The sequence below is a fragment of the Manis pentadactyla genome, chromosome 2 (genome assembly GCF_030020395.1).
Source record: "Manis pentadactyla isolate mManPen7 chromosome 2, mManPen7.hap1, whole genome shotgun sequence".
In the NCBI taxonomy this organism is placed as follows: domain Eukaryota; kingdom Metazoa; phylum Chordata; class Mammalia; order Pholidota; family Manidae; genus Manis; species Manis pentadactyla.
In genome coordinates, this window is record NC_080020.1 from 44,409,240 (window position 1) to 44,430,977 (window position 21,738).

The window sequence follows — 21,738 nt, forward strand, 5'->3', positions numbered from 1 at the left end:
CACTCCTCGCCCTGTCTCCCCATCTTCCCACCTCTAAAACTGGCGGGCCCAGGCAGAAGCTTAGCAGTGATGGGTAGGAGGTGTCCCGGGGCACCTTGCCACAGGCTCAGCTCTTTCCCGGCCCTCTATCATACCCCCTCCCCAGTTCCCAGCCCTCTCAGGGTACGAAGCCAAGCCTCCAGGGGATTCCCTGTGCCTTCCCATGGGGCTGGAACCAGGAATGAATGAGTTTTGGGGCCAAGAGCTATTGTGACAGAGAGGACTCAGGACTCAGAGAACACTGTTGAAGCACTTCTCTTGGGACATTTGACTGGCCAGGGAGGAAGCATGTTCCTCAAGGGACTTTCGGGGGAGTTAAAGAATCTCCCAAAGTCTCTCCTACCTCCTCCTGGGTTGGACTGCTCAGCTCTGTCCTAACTTCTCTTGGCCTGTGTCTCATTTTGAAATTTTCCAGGCTGGAAAGCATGATGTCCTGGGGTCTGCAAGTCTTCTTTTACATGGACACGGTGGACACGGCTTTCTGTTGATCCCAAAAATGATCTTATAATGTACAATCAGGAATCAGTTTTAGAATGGTCAGTTTCTGTCTTATGGATGGGAAGCTGAGGACAAGAGATGAAATGGCTTGCCCAAGGGCATACATACTGTTACTTCCTGTTCCATTATACCAGGATAGAGGGGTGTCCTCCAAATTCAGAACCCCTAATTCATCTTCCAGGCACAGTGGGTGGGGTCACCCACTTTATTTGACTTTCATGGATCTTTGAAGTCAAGAGCTTTTTCAGGTTATGATCTGGGAGCACAGCTAAGACAACTCAGGATTAAACCCCTGGCAGCCAGTAGCCACAGCAGGAGCTGGGCCATTCCCATAGACACCCAGGACTGGGTCAGAGCTCCACCCAAGGGAGGAGCCCTGGGAGGCTCTGCCCACCTTTCTGCTTAGCCAGTCCTATAGCTCTGTTTTCCCAATGGAGAGGGCCACTTCACCAGAGTGTGGCTAGTGCCCACACCCAAGGGGTAAGGGCTGAGGATGAGACCCTTGAGGACCCAGAGGACCATGCCCTGCCTGAAAGCCCAGCCTGAAGGCCCAAGGGACCTGCCCTAAGGGAGCCTGGCAGATACCTGGTAAGGGAATTGCTGGCCCCTCCTGGTGGTTGGAGGGAAGAGAGCAAAGGAGACCAAATAGGAGGCCTGCTGGGGCTGAGGGAAGGGAGCTGGGCCTGGGATTTGCTGAGCTTGTGCTTGGTGTCAGGTCTCACCGTGGTCTGAAGAACTATTGATTACAAACCCATTTTATAGTAGAGAAAACTAAACCCCAGGAGAGCAGGTGGCAGAGGCAAGGTGAGAGCGCCTGCTGTCTGCCACTAAGGCCAAAGGCACTGGTCTCTGAGCTGCCAACCAGGCGCACCCGGCACACTCAGCTTCCAAGGTGTTCTCGGGGAGGACCCCGGCTATCATGCCTCTCCTCACCCCAGCCTGACTGGGGCTGCACTGCCGCTTCCCTGCCAGGGATCCTGTCTATGCCTGAGCAGGAAGGAGGCTGGAGTAGGACAAGCTTGGGGCTCCCAGGATTTATGGGATGGGGATTCCGAGAATGAGAGTGGAATTACCTCTGCTTCTCAGAGCCAGTCCAGAAAAAGGTGCCATCTGCCACCTTGATGACCCTGAAGTCCTGTGTCTGACCCTGTCCTCCCTGAGGGATGTCAAACTGAGTGCCCTCAAATGACACTACAGTCAGCTCATAGCCGCACAGGGTGTGCGAGAAAGAGCTGGAGGTTTGGGTTCTCAGTGGGATCACTGAAGTCCCTGTGAGAGACACAGAAGGGAGAGGAGAATGAAAACTGGGGTTTATTGAGTGTTTTCTATTCCCATTTGTCAGATGGGAAAACACAGGCTCTGAAAGGTTACACGACTCGGGTGTGTCTGAATCCAAAATCCAAGCTCCCTTCCACAGGTAGCGAGAGGGTCTTGGCAAAGGTCCTCAGAACAGGGTAAGACAGCATAGGCTGCCCTACCTAGGAGCCTCTTGGGACCTCCTGCGGACCATGCTTCTGCAGATGGGAAAGGCTAGATGGTTCCAGCCAGACTCTCCATGTTGCAGCTACAGGGACTGTAGCCCTGTTGTGGCTCAGTGCAGGGCTCTGCCAAATACCATTTGCAGCATCTGTATCAGCTGGTGACCTGAGCCTCCATTCAGGCAGGCAGATCACAGATCACCACTTATGTTGGCTCCTCTGCCACATGGGTGAAGGCACGAGCTGCACTTACCACTTGGGACATGCCAGGGGTGCAGCACGCTGTCTCAGAGATGGGTTTAGCATAAGAAGGACCAGAGCCAAGTGGAGTCCAGTTCATCTTGCAGAGCTGGGGGCCCTCTTCCAGATGCAGTGCAAGAACAGAGGCTTAGAAGACCTGGATTCATACTCACAGGGAACATAGTGTCACCTCACTGCTTACACTCTCTCGCCCACTAGATGAGAGTTCGGGTGATGCCTCACACGTGTCTGATTCATGGGAGGAGCTCATTAAGCCTTTGGAAAATCGAAAAGGGCATGGGAGCCACTCCACAGACCCTTTTAAATTTGGTCCTGGAAAAAGGGGGATGGAAAGGGGCTGGGAGATGGACTAAAGGACAGTTTTTGAATATTACCATTGATAATATTGATTTTACAGCTGGCATCTTTGATGAATGAGAAGGAAAGGGCTGAGATAGAGAACTGTGACAGAGTACAGAATTACAAAAGCTTACATAAGTGCAAAGATGTTCATTACTGATTTTATAACAGTAAAAAGAAATTGGAAAAAACTCAGTATCCACAAATAAGACATGTGTTATATAAATGTTGGTACATTGTTCTTATGGAATACCTGGGGCCATTAGAAAGAATGAGGCAGATCTACAGGAAGTGATATGGAAAGCTGACAGTGGGAAGAATGTGATGTGTGCAGAAATAAAAAAATGTATGGGTCAGTTTACCTGGATGCAATTCTACCCCCGACTTGTTCTACAACCTTGGGACTGTTTCTCATCCTTAGTCTCAGTGTTTTCATTTGTAAAATGAGGAGAATGGCAGTAACTAGTTTAGAAAGTTGCTGTGAGAATTCTGGAGTTCTTAGCACAGTGCAAGAATGCATTAAGTATTCAATAAATGTCTGCTATTATTATTAAGTGAAGAAAAGGTAAACAGCCAAAAATGCATGCTATTACCCATTTTACTTTTTTAACTTTTCTCTTCATGCAAAGGTTTATGTGTGTATAGATATACATGTATGCATACATGGAACAACTGTTAACAGTGGTTATCTCTGAAGTATGAGACTAGAGAGAAGTGAGGAAGGGAATTACATTTTTTCTGATACATTTAATTTTTTAAAGAAGCTTTAGGTTCACAGCATAACTGAGCTGCACCCTGCCACCATGCACCCCCTTCTCCACTATTAACATCCCCCACTGGAGTGGTACATTTGCCAAATCAATGAACCTCCATTGGAACCTACACTTTCAACTTTGTACATTTCTATCTTGTTTTCATTTCTGCAAGTATGTGTTTGTTTTTTAAGTAAATTATTTTAGTTAATTAATGGGTAAATCCCACTCCAACCCCAAAATAGCTAGACTCTTAAAAGCAAAGGTGGCTTGGTTCACAGGGGCTGTCACAGAGCAGGGCATGATCTACCCTGGGACTGCCTGGGCATGGGGCCTGAGCCCTACCTGAGAACCCCCAGTCTGCTGGCTCGCCTGCCTGCCTGCCTGCTGCTCTCAAAGGGAGGTCTGACAGCTGCTCCCCAACCTGAAGAGTCCAGGCCCTGGGGCCACGCCTGCCCTCACAATCATCACGCATACACAATGCTCTCACCCAACCAGCCCAACAGCTTCCGAGCATCCAGGGAGCAGGTTTAGGAGGTTGGGAGATCAGCCAGCATTGCTGAATGGTGAGGCTGCCAGCCCTGGATTCAAGTCTCCTCTGACATTCACGAGCATGTTGACCTTTCCATGACCCTCTGTTTCCTCGTCAATACGGGGATTAGCCTGTCCACCTCACAAGGCCATTGTGAGGATGGAGCAAGATCAGTAGGAAGTACCTAATGAAGTCCTTGGCACATGGAACTTTTTTGAGAAGTTTTCATTTCCCATCTACATGCCCTACTTACCAAGCCTAGACCCTCAGATAAATGGCATGGCTAGTGAGTGTACAGCTGGGGCTGTCCTTCCTGGCAAAGCCCACATACACAGCCCAGGATGGACAGACTGCATTTCTGGTGCTGGTGAGTCACTTTCCAACAAGGTCTTAGTCTTTATTTGGGTAGGATTCAACTTGTGACCCTTCAAAATGAAGCCACTCCTGGGTGACATGCAGGGAGCAACAGCTGTAACCAAAAGGTGTAGAAAAAGGCTGCTCCCTTCACTTGCTGATAAAATGCTATGGCTGGCAACCCACAGGACGGAAGTGTGGGGCTGGAAGGAGGTGAGCCTTGTGGGTGGTCTGCCTCCTACCTTGCCCCATCTGTTTCCCCAGGTGATTCCTATTCAGCCCTTCTCTGCGTGAGCACCTCAACATGAGATACAGTTTCCACTTGACCTTCATGTGTCTGAGTCTCTTCACTCCAAGGTGGGTTTGCTAGTCCACAATGGCATTGGTCTGAATTGCTTTGTGCACACACCTGTGGTAGGAGGGGTGGCACTTTTCCCACTCACCAATGGTAACAGACAACTTAGTTCGTTTACCCCCCTCCATAACTGGACATACAACCTCCTGCCCTTTATTCTGTCTGGAGAGCCCAAGCTTCCAAAACAGTCATAGATGGATGTACCCCTTGTGTTTTGGGGGGAAGATACTTGGACAGTTCCCAAGTTACCACAACATTCTGATATATAGCAAATGGGTAATAAAAATTCAGCAGCTGAAAATCAGAGATTTCTCTTCAAGGTCACTGCCAGTACATGGGCACAGCATGCATCCATGCAAACACAAGCTCAAGCTTATGTGTATACATGTTTATTCATACATATGCAAGCATATGTGCCAAAACCCATTTTCTTTTCCAGGATGTGTGCCCAGGGGAACCAGTTCAACATTGAAGTCAGCAGAAATGACAAGCTCTCCCTGCCTGGCTTTGAGAATCTCACAGCAGGATATAACAAATTTCTCAGGCCCAGTTTTGGTGGTAAGTCATCCATTTTGTCCAGGACATCCCTTCCAAAGGACAGGAACAGAGACAATATGCAGAGGACGATTTTAGGATTGGCAGTGATGGATGAGGACAGCTGCCAGTGATTTTTCACACTGCATCACACAGACTTTGTCCACCTGCAGAATAAAAAAATACTCTTCCCCACTGAGGTTACCAGACATCCTAACAATCTCTCACACACTGTCTTTCTTCTGTCCCCACTTCCAGTTTCATTACTCAAGGAATTCACCATATCTTACCAGGACTACTCTGCCAGGTCTTCCTGCCTCCAGTCTAGTCCCTCAAGCCTAACCCTCAACTCTGCGACCTGGATGACCCACCTGGGTCCTTTGCCTGCTCAGCATCCCCAGCACAGAGTCCAGAGCCCTTTGCACAGTGCACCAGGCCCTTCCCAGCCACCCTCTGTCTGCAAATCTCCCTGTCCCAGCTTCTCCCACTCTGCCCTTCCACATGTGTGCTCCAAAGCTCCATGACCTCCTTGGCTTCCCTGGCCTCCATCCCTTCAATGAAACTGTTTATCTTTGGAGACTGGTTTCTTCCAACTTGACTCTCTGGCAAAATGCCAATTTTCCTTCACGTCTCAGAGTAAAGGCTTCCTCCTCCAAAAAGTCTGCCCTGATTCCTTTAGGCTACATCCTCTTCCTTCACATGTCATTTTGAACATACCTCCGAATCATAGCCATTACCGGGTGATATTGTCACTGTCACTGGTTTTATATCTGTCTCAGCTCCAGACTGCAGTCCCTTGGGGGATCTCTTGTGTTATTTACCTCACTAACCCCAACAGCAGCTCAGTGTTTGACATATAGCAAGTTGTCAATTAATATTTGTTGAAAGAATGAGGAAATAAGGGAGGGAATGAGACCAACCGCATAAGTGAAAATGGGGCAAGGGGGTCCTTAGGCAAAAAGAGGGGAAGGTACAATCTCCAATCCCTTATCATGTGCCCTTTGGCACTCTGCCTCCTAAAGGCACCAACATTTTTGTGCAGCCTGGAGGTCCATGGAGGGGGACCCTATTCTCTGTGATGTCTGTCCACCCAGGTTCTAGGAGCCTGAGACTCTTCAGAAACAAGACCTCCATAGGATATTTCAGGGACCGAGCTAATCAGAGCTCAAGTGAACACAGCCCAGGAGCTGACTTTGACCTCTTTCCTAGGAGAAAGCTGCCCTCTGGTGGCACAGCTTATTTGTCAAGCTCTGGTCTAAAAAGAAGCCAACCAAGGCAAGGCCTGGACTAGACCCTCTCAAAACAACTAAACAAAAAATACAGTGGGGCTAGAGCTCTTGTTTGTTTTCCATTCTCCATCTTCCTCAGGGAGAGCAACTAACACTGACCCACTGGCCACTGTGCTCCAGGAACTTAAAATAGATCCTGTAATCTTCCCAGGACAATGCTTGATGGTAGCCACTAGTAGCTCTATTTTATATGTGAGAAACTATAGCACAGAGAGGTTTAGCAATTTGCTCGACGCCACACAGCTATGAAATGGCTGGCATAAGATGCTGATTTCAAGTTTTTCAATGCTAAACCACACTGCCTTGAGGGGCAGAAAGTCACTTAGCAACACATTTCTTAAGCACCTTCCAGGGTTTGACCTCAAAGATCTTCTTTTCCACTGAGTATTAAAACCAAGTATTAACTTAATAATTTTTAATTGCACTGACTCTAAAACTCCATTTCCAAATTCCTACCTGTAGTCTAAGACTTGGTTTCCTACCACTGATAATTGGGTTGCTTTGTCTGATTGCTACTGATTAGGTGTTTATAAGCTTCCTTTGAATTCTACCTCTCCTCTTCCTGGTTAAAACATTGTCACAGTCTCCTGAGGCACCCCCAGTTATTTATCATGCTACTGCATCTATTAACCTGGTAAGTGAAGTTCCTTTTCCAGAATTAGCTAGGATTATGGAAGAGAGTGGGGAGAGAAGGAAAATGCCATTTATTGAACCCCTATTATTGTGTGACAGACACAATGCTGGGAGCTTTTTACCTATGGCCAGTTTGGAGCCCCATCTGGATGTCTGGCTGAGTAAGCACTTCACACGCACTCCGTCTTGCTGCCACCAGAAGCTGTCACATGCTTAATCTCATTTAACCTTCCCCATGACCCTATGACATCAGTAGTATTATCCCTCCTTGCAGGTGAGAAAATCGCAGTTCTAAAAGATTCAGTGTCTTTTCCCAGGTGTAAACTCAAACCTTTCTGACTCCTGGGCTTTTCTTCCACATCTCCCATCTCAGAAGGAGTAAACGTCCCTGGCCTGGCCTGGCCTGGCCTCTGAGAATGGTGGCTCCAAGGCCTCCACCCTGAGAGCTAAGACTGGCCCTCTCAGGAGTTTGGCCTGCCTGCTGAGACCCCAGATTGGGGCCCAGCATCTGTACACCAGACCAAGTGCGGAAGGTTCTGGAATTCTGAGTAGTTAGGGTTCCTGGAGGGTAAAAGGAGGAAAGTGTCGAGAGGTGAGTGAGAGCTCAACCATGAACAGTCTTGAATGCCATCTGGTGGTAAATTTACTTAGTTAAAGGGCAGAAAGATACCTGCGCACAAATTCTCAAATCTGTTACATTTCTAAATAATTTGTCACTTGAGAGCACCATAGGACAAATCTCCAAGTAAGAAGTCGAAAATACCACTGCCTCCTTAAAAATACACACCAGTAAATATAATGTGGTCTCTCTTACACAGTAAGCTAACTATATATTTGTGCATTTTTTTTCCATACAAAAGGGAGGCACACTCTACACAGTGGCTCCTCCTGAGACGGGGAGGAGAGAAATTAACTTTTTACTTTATGTACTTGTCTTGCCAATGGGTTTCAGCCCCGGACAAGTTCACTATGGATTCAATGAAACCGGGGAATGACAGTGGAACGTTCTTGGGATAAAAGGGTTTATACCCAACTTTATTCCCATGGTGGCAGGTCAATCACTAGAATCCCATCCACTCAGAACAAGTCTGCACGTAGCAAGCCGGTCTCAGTCTCTGTCCTCGGAGCTGCCACCACTCCAGTCTCTGCTCTCCTGCAGCCATGCAGCAGCCCAGAGCACTGGGTGGAGCTCTTTATATAGAGTCAATAGCAACACGCTGCCCACACGTGTGGAGTGAGCAATCAGACCAGGGCCAGGTGAGAATCCTGGCCATAGGAACCTTCACTTTCTCCACAATACTTCTGGATGATTTTAAATTTTCTAACAGGCAAGTGTTACTTTTATAATTTGATAGTTCTTTTGATTACACTAACATGGTGTTAGGAAACCTTTGTTTATGCTTCTATATTAAGTATTTTCAGTTTTTCTCTTCATTCCTAGGCAAACCAGTGCAGATAGCGCTGACACTGGACATTGCAAGCATTTCCAGTATTTCAGAGAGCAACATGGTAAGTGTGGCCCTTCATTTTCCACCCGAGAAGTCCCTCTCCATGTGTTTATGGGGATACACTTCTAACTATTTGAAAATGTATAGGCCTTCTGCACGCAGAATGGCAGAAGCTGGAGAGCTGTCCCCAAACTCAAAACCGTGGAGGGTTCTCGTAAAACAGATCTTCTGAGTATGGGGAGGAAAATGGAGTCCAAGGCCAGGAAGGGAGAAATGAGGGGGTAGAGCAGTGGGTCAGATGTGTTTGGTGAGGGGTAAAAATCAGGAAAGGAATGAGAGTGCAGTGGGGAAGCCTGTCCCCTGTTCCCTCAGCTGATGCAAACCAACAATCACTGCTTTCAGCCATCCTCTCACTTACGAGAACCCCTTAAAGACAAAGTGACACAAGAGCAAATTGCCAGAGGGCCCACTGCCCATTCCAGACAAATCCTGGCCAACCTAAGCACTTAGCTCATCAAACCTTCAACAATTTGGTGGGGACTTTGTGATCCAGGGCAAGTAAGTTAAGGCCCTGGACATGCTTCTGTAAGGCTCCTTTGGGTAGTGGGAATGGCTTTGTTCTCTTGTTGCTACAGGCCACCAGCTCAAGACAAACTTTATTCATCAAAGCCTGTTGTATGTTCTCTTGACCTAACTGGCAGTGGGGAGGAAGATGAGATGTGACCCCTTTCCTTCCACTTTTGGAGTCTCTGTCCCCCCATTATTTCCATCCTTTCAGGACTACACAGCTACCATATACCTCAGACAGCGCTGGACTGACCAGCGGCTGGTGTTTGAAGGCAACAAGAGCTTCACTCTGGATGCACGCCTTGTGGAGTTCCTCTGGGTGCCGGACACTTACATCGTGGAGTCCAAGAAGTCCTTCCTCCATGAAGTCACCGTGGGAAACAGGCTCGTCCGCCTGTTCTCCAACGGCACAGTGCTATATGCTCTCAGGTTACAGGCCATCTGTGACCTCAGGACTGGAGGGGAAATTGCTGAAACATGAGGCATACATGCACCTTGGGGAGTGCCCACCAGCACTAACATAACCACTCTGAGGTCCCATCCTTCTCATGCTCCTGCCTTCTTAGTTCCTTGTGCCCATAACAGAAGGCCCCTCTCTTAGCTCAGTTTGGCTCAACAAGCATTCAAAGGAGATTCCTGCTCTATGCCAGGCCTATGCTGGACAGTGCGATACAGAGCTGAAGAAGACATTGTCCTGATACAGACACATAAGTAAAGGAAGGCCAGGGTGCTGGGGGCCTGAGTTAGGGAGTGGTTTGGGGTGGTGCTTTCCTAGGACTACCAGCTGAGTCTTGAAGAGTAAAAGGAGGTTAGCAAGGGAAGGAGTAAAGGAGAATAATGAGAGCAATCAGAGATGCAGACAAGGACTCTCCTTTCATGGGCCTCCGTGGAGCTGGGGTAGCTCCAGAATGTATCACTTCATGTCTGAGTTCTTTTTCTACAGAGAAGCAAAGTATGGTGTCTCAAGGCCTCTGCCACCTGCAGCCACAGGCTCCCCTTTACTCCTTTCCCAAATTCTTGAGGCCAAAATTTCCTCCCATCCGATTGTTTATCAAGTTGCCGGCTGGCTGGAGCAGGAAAGGTGCTCCCTGCTGCATGAGGCAGCCCACAGGCACAGGCTCATCACTGTCTGTGCAAGGACTGGGCGACCCTAATGCTCTCAGAGTCCATAGGGAGAAGGCCAGGAACCAAATATTCATGAGGATGATCTTTAATCCCAAGTAAGAGACTGAAGTTAGAAAACAAAGCCTTAGCTAATCAACAAATTGAATTTCTGGGTTGTTCATCTGACACTCAGATGCACTGCCTTTTGCAAAGACCAGCTAAAACCCTAACTCCTCTTTCAAGAAGACTAACTAGACCTCCCCTTGACCCCAGCTCCAATCCACACTGTCTCTCTTCCCTGTGTCCCCATACTACATGTGTGTGCATGCACGTGTGTGTGTAATGTGTGGGTCTGCAGTATTATGGCATAACACAATCTATCCTGTATGAGGATTACAAATCATGGATGATGGCTGATACTCTGGCTCTTGAGTCAGGCAGATTTGGAGCAAGTCCCTGATCTATGGCCTTTGACAAGTTATTTGACTCTCTGAGCCTCGGTTTCCTCAGCAGCACAAGAATAATAATTTTTCCTACCTCATAAAGCTGCTGTAGAAATTCAAAGGGATAATGCCCATGAAGTACTTTGCCCAGGAACTGGCTCATAGTAACACTCAGTAAATAGTAACTTGTTTTCCTCTCTCTCCCTTAAGGGAGTGTGAGCTTCCACTTCCTCAAGGTGGGCACCATGCTGTAATAATTTCCACTTTCCCCAAGCCCCAGCACCATGCTTAATAAACAAGGGTGCTTAATAAAAACGATGCCGAAGAAAATGGAAGATAAAAGTCTACCAATTGAAATTTCCACTGAGAGGAGGGCTTAACCGATGTTTAATTAAACATTTCTAGATCTGACCCCCTAAGAGCCGCAGTGCTGGTTATCTGCTGATCTTCCACTCCCTCTCCATGCTGGTGCCCTCCAGGACACAGGACTTTGAGAACTGCACAGCCAGGAGACCTGGGCTCCAGCCCCAGCTCTGCCACAAACAGCTGCATGAGCCTCAGCACGTTCCTAAGTCTGTTGTCAAATGCTGGCAGTAGTGACAGTGGTCTCTGTTCTAGCTCCTGATGGGTTTGTCACAAAGATTAAATTTAAAAACTGGAGACAAAAGCATCTCAAACAAGCCAATAAGTGATTCTGTTCTGCAATATTGGTGCAACTGTACATCTGAATTGCCAACATTCCAACTTCCTCCATTCTGGACCCCAGTTTTAACCATGTCTCCCTGGTGTTGCTTAGCACAGGAAGCCTCAGGAATGTGTTGAGTGCAGGCTCCAAGTTACACATTCTGTAAGAGTCAGGGTGAAAGTCCTTTTGGAGTGAGTCTTAAATGAGAATGTACACTTTCTACAGCATCCTCATAACATTCATTTGAACCCATTTTTCTTTTCCTAGAATCACGACGACTGTTGCATGTAATATGGACCTGTCTAAATATCCCATGGACACACAGACATGCAAGTTGCAACTGGAAAGTTGTGAGTAATGGACTCTGTCCTTTTGAGGGATTTAGAGACTGCTTAAAGACAAAGCTCCCAACATTACATTCAGGAACACTGGCACTGGTTCCATATATTCCCATCTAACAGTGGACAAGACAGACAAGGAAATGGGGGTCAGTAGGACTAGGAGTGGAACTCAGAATCTGCTAAGGCACAGAAGCCAGACAGAACACAGCAGAGGTTAGAAATGACAAATACACAAAGCAATCATTGATATTTATTGCATGGCTGCTTCCAACTTCTAAAATAAATTGTTTGATATATAAAAAGCTTAATATAGTAATGCCAGTAAGTGGGCATCTAAACTATACTCTGGGAATTGCTTATGTTGAGGAATGAGTATTTACTCTCAGTTGAGGTGTGTCAAATGGCATTGTTGAGCAATCTCCATTGTTCCCTAGTAAACCACTCTGAAATGCCCACCAAACTGGGGGAGGCAGCACCTGTGATAGGTGACCTGGGAAAATATGCCACATACAGGAGTTATTAAGGCATCAGAGCATGGTTTGTGCCAGGAGGAAAAACTATGGTCAAGTGCTGGGGACCAGTGGGCACTTCTTACATGAAGATGTAAATGGCCAACATTTATGAAGAACAACCATCATGAATCAGAAGTCATTTGTTAGAGATAGACATTCAATTAAAGACTCGGGCAGATTAATTACCTTATTGATTAAATGCAAGCAACCCCTTCTTGAAGTAATACAGCTGTTTGGGGGCCGAATAAAACTTTCGGTTATCAAAAAGAGAACTTATTTGCAGCCCCACATGGAAAAAGCAATTCCCTCTCCACGTGTGGCTGTGCTCATCTCAAATCCCAGGAGTGAGAATCTTGTGGAAACCTCAACATTCTGCTTGAACAAAAATCATCCCCAGTGAGCAAAGGTAGCTTCACTGAATGTTTATTAGCAGGTTTTGGGGGGTATAGAAAACTCACCAAGGGTTTTTTCCTGAGCACCATCTCTAGAAAACAATTGATACCATCCCACAATCGTCCATTTCCACCCAGGGACAGAGTAATGGTAATGTAATGATTGTAGGAACTTATGAGTTGAAAAAGCAAAGTGTCCACGTAGAGACTTGTACAACTCACTTTTTAAGATATTGTTTTACTTATTTGGGATCCTAGGCCTATTTGGAAAGCTGGCTTTAGTAAATTTTGGGGTGTTTCCAAGGGAAAGCCCACAGATAATTTTTCCCTGGCAATTCCCTAAAAGCTCATGACTACTTCCCCATCCTATCGAGGAGGAGATAGCCACTGCTAGATGGGGGTACCATAGCTAAGACTTAAATTGTTAGTCCCAACACTGGCATCCCACTTCCCAGTAGCCTGGGGAAATGAAGGCAATATAGTTCCATCCTTACTAGAATAATTGGGCTTTTCTCATCACTAGCTGTGTGACTTTAGGTAAGCATAACTAGCCTCTATGGACCTGTTTTCTCATCAGTGAAGCAGGAAAAACAGCAGTATCTGACTCAAAAAGTTATTTTTTTACATATTTATTGAGGTAAAATTTACATACCATAAAATTCACCCATTTTAAGGGTATAATTCAAAACGTTTAATAAAAGGTAGTCGTTATTAGTATTATCAACTGTACTAGTAAAATGGCTTTGAGATTAATCAAATGTCTATACAGACATCAACAAAGTGGCTGGCTGTAGGGCTTTTGTTTCTGTTTTTGCTTTTATGCCAATATGGAAATATGAACAGGCCAACTGAAAAGTCCCTAGAACCAGAGCTGCTGGACTGTCCTCAAAGGTAATAGCTAGCACAAACTTTTGTGCATTCAAGATACATGTTCTATAAATATCATTAAAATAATGAGGGAAGCCATTTCTAGAGGCTCATCATCTGCTAGGTCTATACTATGCTTAGCATAGAATCAGTTCTCAAGTGATGACAAATAGCCCTAGAAGGTCATCTCCATCCACATAGACACTGCAATTACACCTGAGAAATCATGCCAAGTTTTGCATGGGATCGTCCTTGGACTTAGCACCATGAAACAGAGCTCCTACTGTCTCCATATCATAGCATTTCCCAGACCAGTTCTGTCTGCTACTTTCTTGCACTGACCGAGGCACTGTTTTGCTTGCCAGGGGGCTATGATGGCAATGACGTGGAGTTCAGCTGGCTGAGAGGGAACGACTCTGTGCGAGGACTGGAAAACCTACGGCTTGCTCAGTACACCATACAACGGTATTTCACCTTGGTCACGAGATCCCAACAGGAAACAGGTAATTCATGGGACAAACTGTATCAGAATAGTAAATAGTAACTTGTTTATTCTGAGTCAGATGTATTCTGAGTCAGAAACACCATCCCTTCTCCACATTATCCCTTGGGGGCTCAGGAACCTCTCCTCCATGTAGCACTTCTACCTGCTCCACACTCACAGTCTAGTGAGGTAAACGTCAAGGAAACCAGCAGTCAGGATGCTGCAGGAAAACTGTGAGAGAGAAAGGCACAAGGAAGAGGATCATGGTGGGGGGCATCAGCACCCCTATAAATCCCATTCTATACAACAGCGATTTCTTTCATTGGAACTATGACAGTTCATGATTAACTAGGTTTTGAGGAATAACAGATGGCTTAATGCAGCTAAGTTAAACATCCCTAGGGCAACCACTGTGCTATGTAGCAGACATGATTTCCTATCTCTTGTTTACCCTATCAGGAAATTATACACGATTGGTCTTGCAGTTTGAGCTTCGGAGGAATGTCCTGTATTTCATTTTGGAAACCTATGTTCCTTCCACTTTCCTGGTGGTGTTGTCCTGGGTTTCATTTTGGATCTCCCTCGATTCAGTTCCTGCAAGAACCTGCATTGGTAAGGAACTCCAATGGAGATTGCTAAAAACTGAGTTAACAAGTCCTTTTTTAAATATATATACCATTGTTTTCACTGATATGCACAACGCAGTTCCAGGATTTGGTTTCTTGAGAGATTCTTTTTCTAGGAGGAGTGCATCTTTAAACTTGTGTTGTACAGTGACAGATAAGGAAGAATTGTGATTAGATGTTCTAATGTCAGTTATTTTACATACTCAGCACTGCCCTCCAGTGAGAAGACAGAACGTGAAACATTTAGAAAACTGTATCTGTACAAAATGGCAAATCAACCCTGTTCCAGCAGGCCACAAATTTTTCAAGATGAGCTATGTTCCATTTCTGAGTTCTGTCCCCACCTTGCCAGCTCCTCAATGGGGACAGTCTGCCAGGTAATAGTGAGAAAGTCCTCTGGCCACTGACATGGGAACATTGCCCATCTGTTTTCCCAGGAGTGACCACCGTATTGTCAATGACCACACTGATGATTGGGTCCCGCACATCGCTTCCCAACACCAACTGCTTCATAAAGGCAATCGATGTGTACCTGGGGATCTGCTTTGGCTTCGTGTTTGGGGCCCTACTGGAATATGCAGTTGCCCACTACAGCTCTTTACAGCAGATGGCAGCCAAAGATAGGGTAAGAATTTTGAGGGCCCTGTATATGATTGACCACTTGTGCCATGTGCTGGTCTGTAGAGTGACCTGGACCTGGTTCCTGCTCTGAGAGATTCACTTTGCTCCAGTGATTCTCATTCTTGTTCAGGTGGAGGCATCTGAACATGTCATGATGCCTTTTGAAAAAGACTGCTCTTTTTGCTAAATACAATGAGATATTAATATGTTTAATTTTCCAGCAGAAAATAACTATTATCTGTATGCAACATAAAATCACAACTGCAAGAGTAAGCAACCATGAAAAACCCAATATCGAGCCAAACAGGATCAGCTGCTTACTGGGTTCAGATTAATATGTATTTACTATTTAATTCTTTTGTTGTATTCTTGTTTTCTTAAATTATACAAGTAATGGTTTACTGAAAAAAAATGTATGGAAAAAATTAGATTGTGGCAAATTTCTTAATTAGCATATTTTCTCTGCTAACTAGGAAAGACTGCTATTATCTGATTTAGCTGTGAAACACCGTGGTCCAGCTCTCAAAATGATAATAATGGTTATCAACTGAGCATTTACGTGTGCCAGACACAAGCCCTTTGCAAATATTATATCACTTAAATACTCATAACATCCAGTAAGGCTTTGTCCATTTTTATAGTGGTAGAAACTGAAGTATAGGAAGGGCAAGTGACTTATCCCAGGAGAAACAGAGAGTAAGAAGTACAGCTGGGATTCAAACCTAAATCTGCTTGGCTCCAAAGCCTGATGATTTTCTGTTCTTCCCACCTGCAGTAAGCAAGAGGCCATGCTCTTAACTATTATTCTCTGTAGGCCCATGAGACCCTAGCATTCTTTGGAAGCCTGATTTGATAGGCATAGTTATACCAAAGCTCATGCTAACAAGCAAGGAACTGATAGAGAACCAGCACAGAAGAGGTAACTGTCTTTAGTAAAGTGCCAGGATGACATAGGGTCTAATGATGAGGAATCAGCGTAGCCCAAAGACCCAGTTGTCTTTTCCTTTGTGTGTAACTGTCATGAACAATGTGTCACACAGTCATGTTACCCAAGGAGCAAAGGCAAATGATACTATGTGCCAGTCAAAGAATACAGATTTCATTTATTTTACTCCCTGTAGGCTTCCTTTTGGGGACAGTGGTTAATTACCATTGTAGATTTAGTAGATTGGTGAAAAGGGATTGGAGAATTACTAAGATCCTTTACTGAAGACACCAAAACGCCCTTATTTTGCTGTGTGTGTAATAGCTTCGCTACAAAGTACTTGTTGTTTGCTAAACAACTTATCAAAATCTCATTTAGTCCACTCAACTACCCATCAGGCGGGTACCATTATTATCCCAATTTTACTATTGAGGGATCTGCCACTCAGAGAGGTGAAGTATCATCTAAGACTCCACACCTAGAAAGTGGCCTGATCAATGATACAAACTGTGCAGTCTCTGACTTTACTACACGCCCCACATGCTGTCACCCCAGCCATGTTGGAGATCATCATTCCTTGGAACTGTAGGACCATCACCATTTCTGTTTGTGTGGCAAAGACTTTAAGACACTACTGATTTCTATTCTCTCTCATAATCAATTACTTCCTCCTCCCTGGAATAGAATGGAATTCATCAGACACCTACTAAATGCTTTACATAATTTATACCATTTAATTTTCCCATCCATCTCATGAGATAGATATTAATATCAGCATCATTTTGAAGCCAAGGAATTCAAGTTTTAAATGGACTAAGATGACTAATATTTCACAATAGTGAGAGGCTGAATGGGATTTGAACCCAGGACAGCTAACTTCAAAGCCTGAGCATTATTAGCACTTAGCACACAACTCTACATATCAGGTGGGCAGTGCTTATTCTTGCCATTATACAAGCTGAGGACCTAGGGAGAGGTGCCTACAAGCAGAATAACAGGAACTGCCAAGTCTGCTTACCAGCCAATTTGCCACTCTCTATTAAACCTAATTATCCAATACTGAGATTGGAGCCTCTAAGTATATAAATACCTACTTATTTATTTTGCTAAGTCAAGTCTTTCCAGCTAACTGTGTTATCTATGAACCAGGGAATGGCAAAGGAAGTGGAAGAAGTCAATATTACTAACATCATCAACAGCTCCATCTCCAGCTTTAAGCGGAAGATAAGCTTTGCCAGCATTGAAATTTCTGGTGATAACGTCGACTACAGTGATTTGACAATGAAAACCAGTGACAAGTTCAAGTTTGTTTTCCGAGATAAGATGGGCAGGATTGTTGATTATTTCACAATTCAAAACCCAAGTAATGTTGATCGATATTCCAAATTACTATTTCCTTTGATTTTTATGCTAGCCAATGTATTTTACTGGGCATACTACATGTATTTTTGAGAGCATATTGAATTGTTTGCATGCCATAGGACTTCAATGGAACAAGGTAATAACGCAATGGTATTCTAAGTCAAGTGTTCATGATAACCCAGTGGTGCTACAAATGACTAATATGACATTTGTGCATTTCTCCTCAAAGAATGGAACCCCAACCATTATTTAAGCTGTGTAGAAGTCTTAGCATTACAGAGTCTTATAATAAAAACATCAATCCATTCCTTTTTTATCTTGGCAAAAGACATCCCCATGGAGCCCAAGATTACAAACTTACACAGGACTGGCTATTTGCTCAGTACCTCTGTGGTCTGCCTTTACCTCATAGAAAGTATGAGAAAGAGGCCAACCATTACATGTACTGAGTAACCCTCAACTGTCAGGGGGTGTTTCTAAATTAATGATACATGCTGTTTACTACATCTCTGCCGTAATGTAAAACGCATTTTTGCCTATTTACGGAGCAACATTTTCTAATTTTTGTTTTTAATTAAAATGAAATGCAGGCCTAAGTCAATTCACTGGAAGTCAATACACTAACTTAATAACAAGATGAGTTTTTGATACAGTATTTAATACAATCTCAGAATTGTCCCCAAATTCGAATAAGTCCTACACTGAAAAGTCAAATATAAGTGAAGAAAAAATTAGTGGATCAATTATCTCCAACACAAATCCCTTGTTTCTAAGATTTAATGGATTCCCTAAACTAGAAGGACTCTGGGGCTATATTTCCCATGTGATAAGTCTTATCATTTTATTATTATATGCACATCAGTCCTCAACAATGCTAAAGCCCTTGCCCCTCATCAGGGATGGAAATGGAAGAATTTTTTTTCCTTATTCTAGGAGTCTTACTATGGACTGATGGCATCAAGACTTACAGTATTGAATCCATTTCTATCTTCTACTCTGACACTAATCAACACTTTCCTAGGAGCAAATGCCCTGCATCCTTCCAAGAGGAACTTTTATTTCTATGTTCTAATGACCAGGAATGATGTTTATTAGATAACAAACTGCATTATTCAGAAGCAAGTGGCTTAGCAAAAGTGAGCTTGCCTTGGTCAGATCCCTGATCCTTTCTTACTGGACTATTTTGAGTGGCTTAACCTGTCTGAGTAGGAGAATGCTGTTTCAGAACCTCCGTTCAGGCTGCAGGTGATCTGTCTTTCCAAGTCCAACCACTCTCACCTGATATAAGAAACACCTTAGGAGCAACCTTACTCCTTGGCCAAGCTCTGCTAACAGCACCATAAAGTGGCCATTTATGAGTGTTCCATAAAAAAAGCCTTCCAGTTCAGTCTCAATCTTTTTAAAGAATCTTGCCATTCTCGAGCTTCCATTTTTAGTAAATGTTTGCCTTTACCCTTCCTTTCAAGAAGATTATCCATTTCTATAACCGCCTATACCACAGGTGGTTTCCTTTATGAGACTTCTTACTATTCAGTTTCTTGGTTTTGGTCGCCTGAGCTTTTAACAATGTTTCTAATGGGAATGGGGGAATTAAAAGAGGTGACATGTGGTTGTATGATTCAGTGATATTTATGACTTTTTTTTAAAAAGGTTTCAAAGGAAATATCTGCTCTGAAACCATCTTCAGGCATTATACTTTCAAAAAGCTGTAAAGACGTGAACTGCGAAATAAATATACCATATTAGCTACCCACAAAATCAAGTGGTCATCCATAGATTGAGTGTTGTAAGATCCCTTTGGAAAAGGTACACTGTAGTGCAAACTCAGTAGGCTCACTCTCATCCATCCTCATGGTTCCTAGCCACCACTGCAGGCAGTGTGTGTGTGTGTGTGTGTGTGTGTGTGTGTGTGTGTGTGTGTATTCAAAGATTCACACACACACACACATACACCCACACCTGCTATTTCCTACTAAGGAGGTTAAACACTTGTGACGCAGCCAGTGCCCTTCTTTGACATCACTATACCACAACACTTGCCTTTCAGTTAAACAGCTGGGCCTGGTGATACTGAAAGATTCAATCTAAAAACATCACAGATTCCCTCCCAAGCCTTCTTCACTGTTTTGGAATTCTCTTTTGTGTTGTTGGAAGGATATTTTTATAGTTTGAGAGTACATTGTGGGAAGAAAAATTTCTTGGATTTTGTGTCACTCTAAAAGGCTGCCACATTAGGATTCTCAGTAGAAACTCCTAATATTCTAGATCTGCCCCATGTATGCTACCTACCCAGATCAGTCCCAGGACTCACTTTATTCAAAATATTTATTTCTTGGGTGAAAATATCAAAAATAACCTTATCAAATTTCCTAAAGACATGAAACTAGGTAGAGTTGAGAATGTTCTAAGTCATGGAAATACAATTTTTAATTACTTGATATTGTGAATATTCTCAATATAGGGACTCATATGTCTATCTATCTCTCTATATATGTACATGAAGATTTTCAATAACAAGTAAATGACAGAGGATTCATTTCAAATGAAAGACAGGGAGGACTGGGTAAATGAGCACAGCAGGAAAGAGCTAGGGATTACAGTATACCATGAGCTGAAAATGAGTAGGCAACACAGGGAAGTACCATTAGGAAAGAAAGTACATTGGGCCTTCAGTGTCAGGAGGTACAGTAACTAGGGAGAGTTTGGCAACCAGGATGGAGACATGGTTCCTTTTCAATGCTGTGTTTACTCTTACACATTCAAAGCAGTTCTTCTAAGCTGCCGGCCCATAGTTAATTTTGATCAGTTCGTAATACATTTCCTTACTTCTTAATATCAAACAATTGAGTCTTAGCAGATAGAGAATCATACCCCAGTATATGGCCAATGTAATTTATGTCATACCAATGACTTTAAAGAAGAAGGAAAGAACAATTGAATACATGTTTCATGGTTTTCTTGAATAATTAAAAAGTACATATAGTACACATAATTTTCAAGAGTTTTTATTGAACCTAGTTTTTGAGAATTTGCATATATATCAGGCAGTACTACATTTGGGCTGAAAAACACTGAGTCCAATTTGGCCACCACACTGTCGGGAAGGATATACAGAAATGGGAGAAGAGTCAAAGGAAAATGGAAAAGTTATTAAAATCATGGAAAACAGGCCCAATAAGGAGTTTTTGCACCTTGAAGCAAGGCTGAATATAATGACTGTCATTATTAGGTTCAAGCAGGGTTTTATACAAAGGACATACTGTTTCACTATTTATCTGACTAAGTGAACTGAAAAAAAGTAAATAGAAATGAACTTAAAAGAAAGTCTAATTGGTTAGAAAGAAGAAAACATGCAAGTCAAATAATGAAATGCAGTTGAATAATGAAATGCTCAGATAAACTTCTAGTCTCCATTTGGAAATTTCCCATGAGAGTGAACAATCAACTCTTCCCTTTGCTTTTGCCATTCACACATCTAAAAGCAGATGCCAGTCTGCCAGGTAATCTTGGGAGGTTGCAGATGCAGGGAGATGCCTCTGTCTGCAGAAAATTAAAGTGTCATACCAAGTATTGCTAACAAAGAATATATGCCTAAGAATATTCCTGGTGGCCCATGAGGTTGAATTCCAAAGTTATGCTTTAGTTTGGGAGATTTGAATGGGAGTCAGGTGACTCACAGCTTTCAGTGACTTGGATGTGAAATAGGCTTTGATCATCCAAGCTCATTACTTATAATTGTATCCTTCCAGAAATTAGAGACAAAACAATTCCATTTGGAAAACTGGAAAGGGAAACAGAACATAAAAAGTGAATGAGTAGCCGCATGTTGATCCAAAGTGTCTGTGATCTTTTAGGATGTCTGCATCAACAAGCCATTTATGTCTTCTTTTCTAAGCCCAGAATACAGCCAAGGGCTAAGCGGTCTTGGAGAGTCAGACATTCCAAACCCTGCATTCATGACCAGCTTCCTACTCAAGTCAGAGCATGAGTTTTATTGAAATCCTCAAGAAATAGGATTTCATACTTAATCACTGCAATCTCCACTTTCATTTGGAAGTTTCTCCCTCTACCCAATACCTGGTTGATATACCGTGCAGAAAAAAAGTTAATATAACAAACCTAAGACTGCTATCCTTAAAAAGGTCTGTTTGCAAGGTTGACTGTTAGCTGGCTTCTGAGACTTTGGATTTGGGGAGAGTTCCCTTTATTTCCTAATAGGTAATAATGGCCCACTGTACCTAAACTGTTTGTACAAGCCATGTGGTTTATGCTGAACATCTGCCTCCCTTCTGGATGT

The 21,738-nt window shown here is 43.9% G+C and overlaps 1 protein-coding gene across 2 annotated transcripts; it reads left to right on the forward strand.

The window, feature by feature from the left end:
• Window positions 1–954: 954 nt before the first annotated feature.
• On the forward strand, window positions 955–19,059 carry GABRP (gamma-aminobutyric acid type A receptor subunit pi). 2 transcript variants are annotated; one of them, XM_036884815.2, is made up of 11 exons: window positions 962–1,125; window positions 4,309–4,381; window positions 4,518–4,610; window positions 5,048–5,166; window positions 8,506–8,573; window positions 9,291–9,508; window positions 11,579–11,661; window positions 13,789–13,926; window positions 14,367–14,519; window positions 14,971–15,158; window positions 17,229–19,059. In XM_036884815.2, exons 3-11 carry the CDS (start codon window positions 4,558–4,560, stop codon window positions 17,529–17,531), a joined length of 1,323 nt encoding a protein of 440 aa, XP_036740710.1. In that variant the 5' UTR covers window positions 962–1,125; window positions 4,309–4,381; window positions 4,518–4,557; the 3' UTR covers window positions 17,532–19,059. The 2 variants fall into 2 exon arrangements, with proteins under 2 accessions (XP_036740709.1, XP_036740710.1); XM_036884814.2 differs by lacking the exon at window positions 4,309–4,381 and having other exon boundaries at window positions 955–1,125.
• The last annotated feature ends 2,679 nt before the right edge of the window (window positions 19,060–21,738 follow it).

Coding starts and splice junctions, on each gene's coding strand:
- GABRP (XM_036884814.2), top strand. CDS start 4,558: ATGAGATACAGTTTCCACTTGACCTTCATGTGTCTGAGTCTCTTCACT. Junction 8,574..9,290: donor GTATTTCAGAGAGCAACATG/GTAAGTGTGGCC, acceptor CCATCCTTTCAG/GACTACACAGCTACCATATA. Junction 14,520..14,970: donor TCCTGCAAGAACCTGCATTG/GTAAGGAACTCC, acceptor CTGTTTTCCCAG/GAGTGACCACCGTATTGTCA.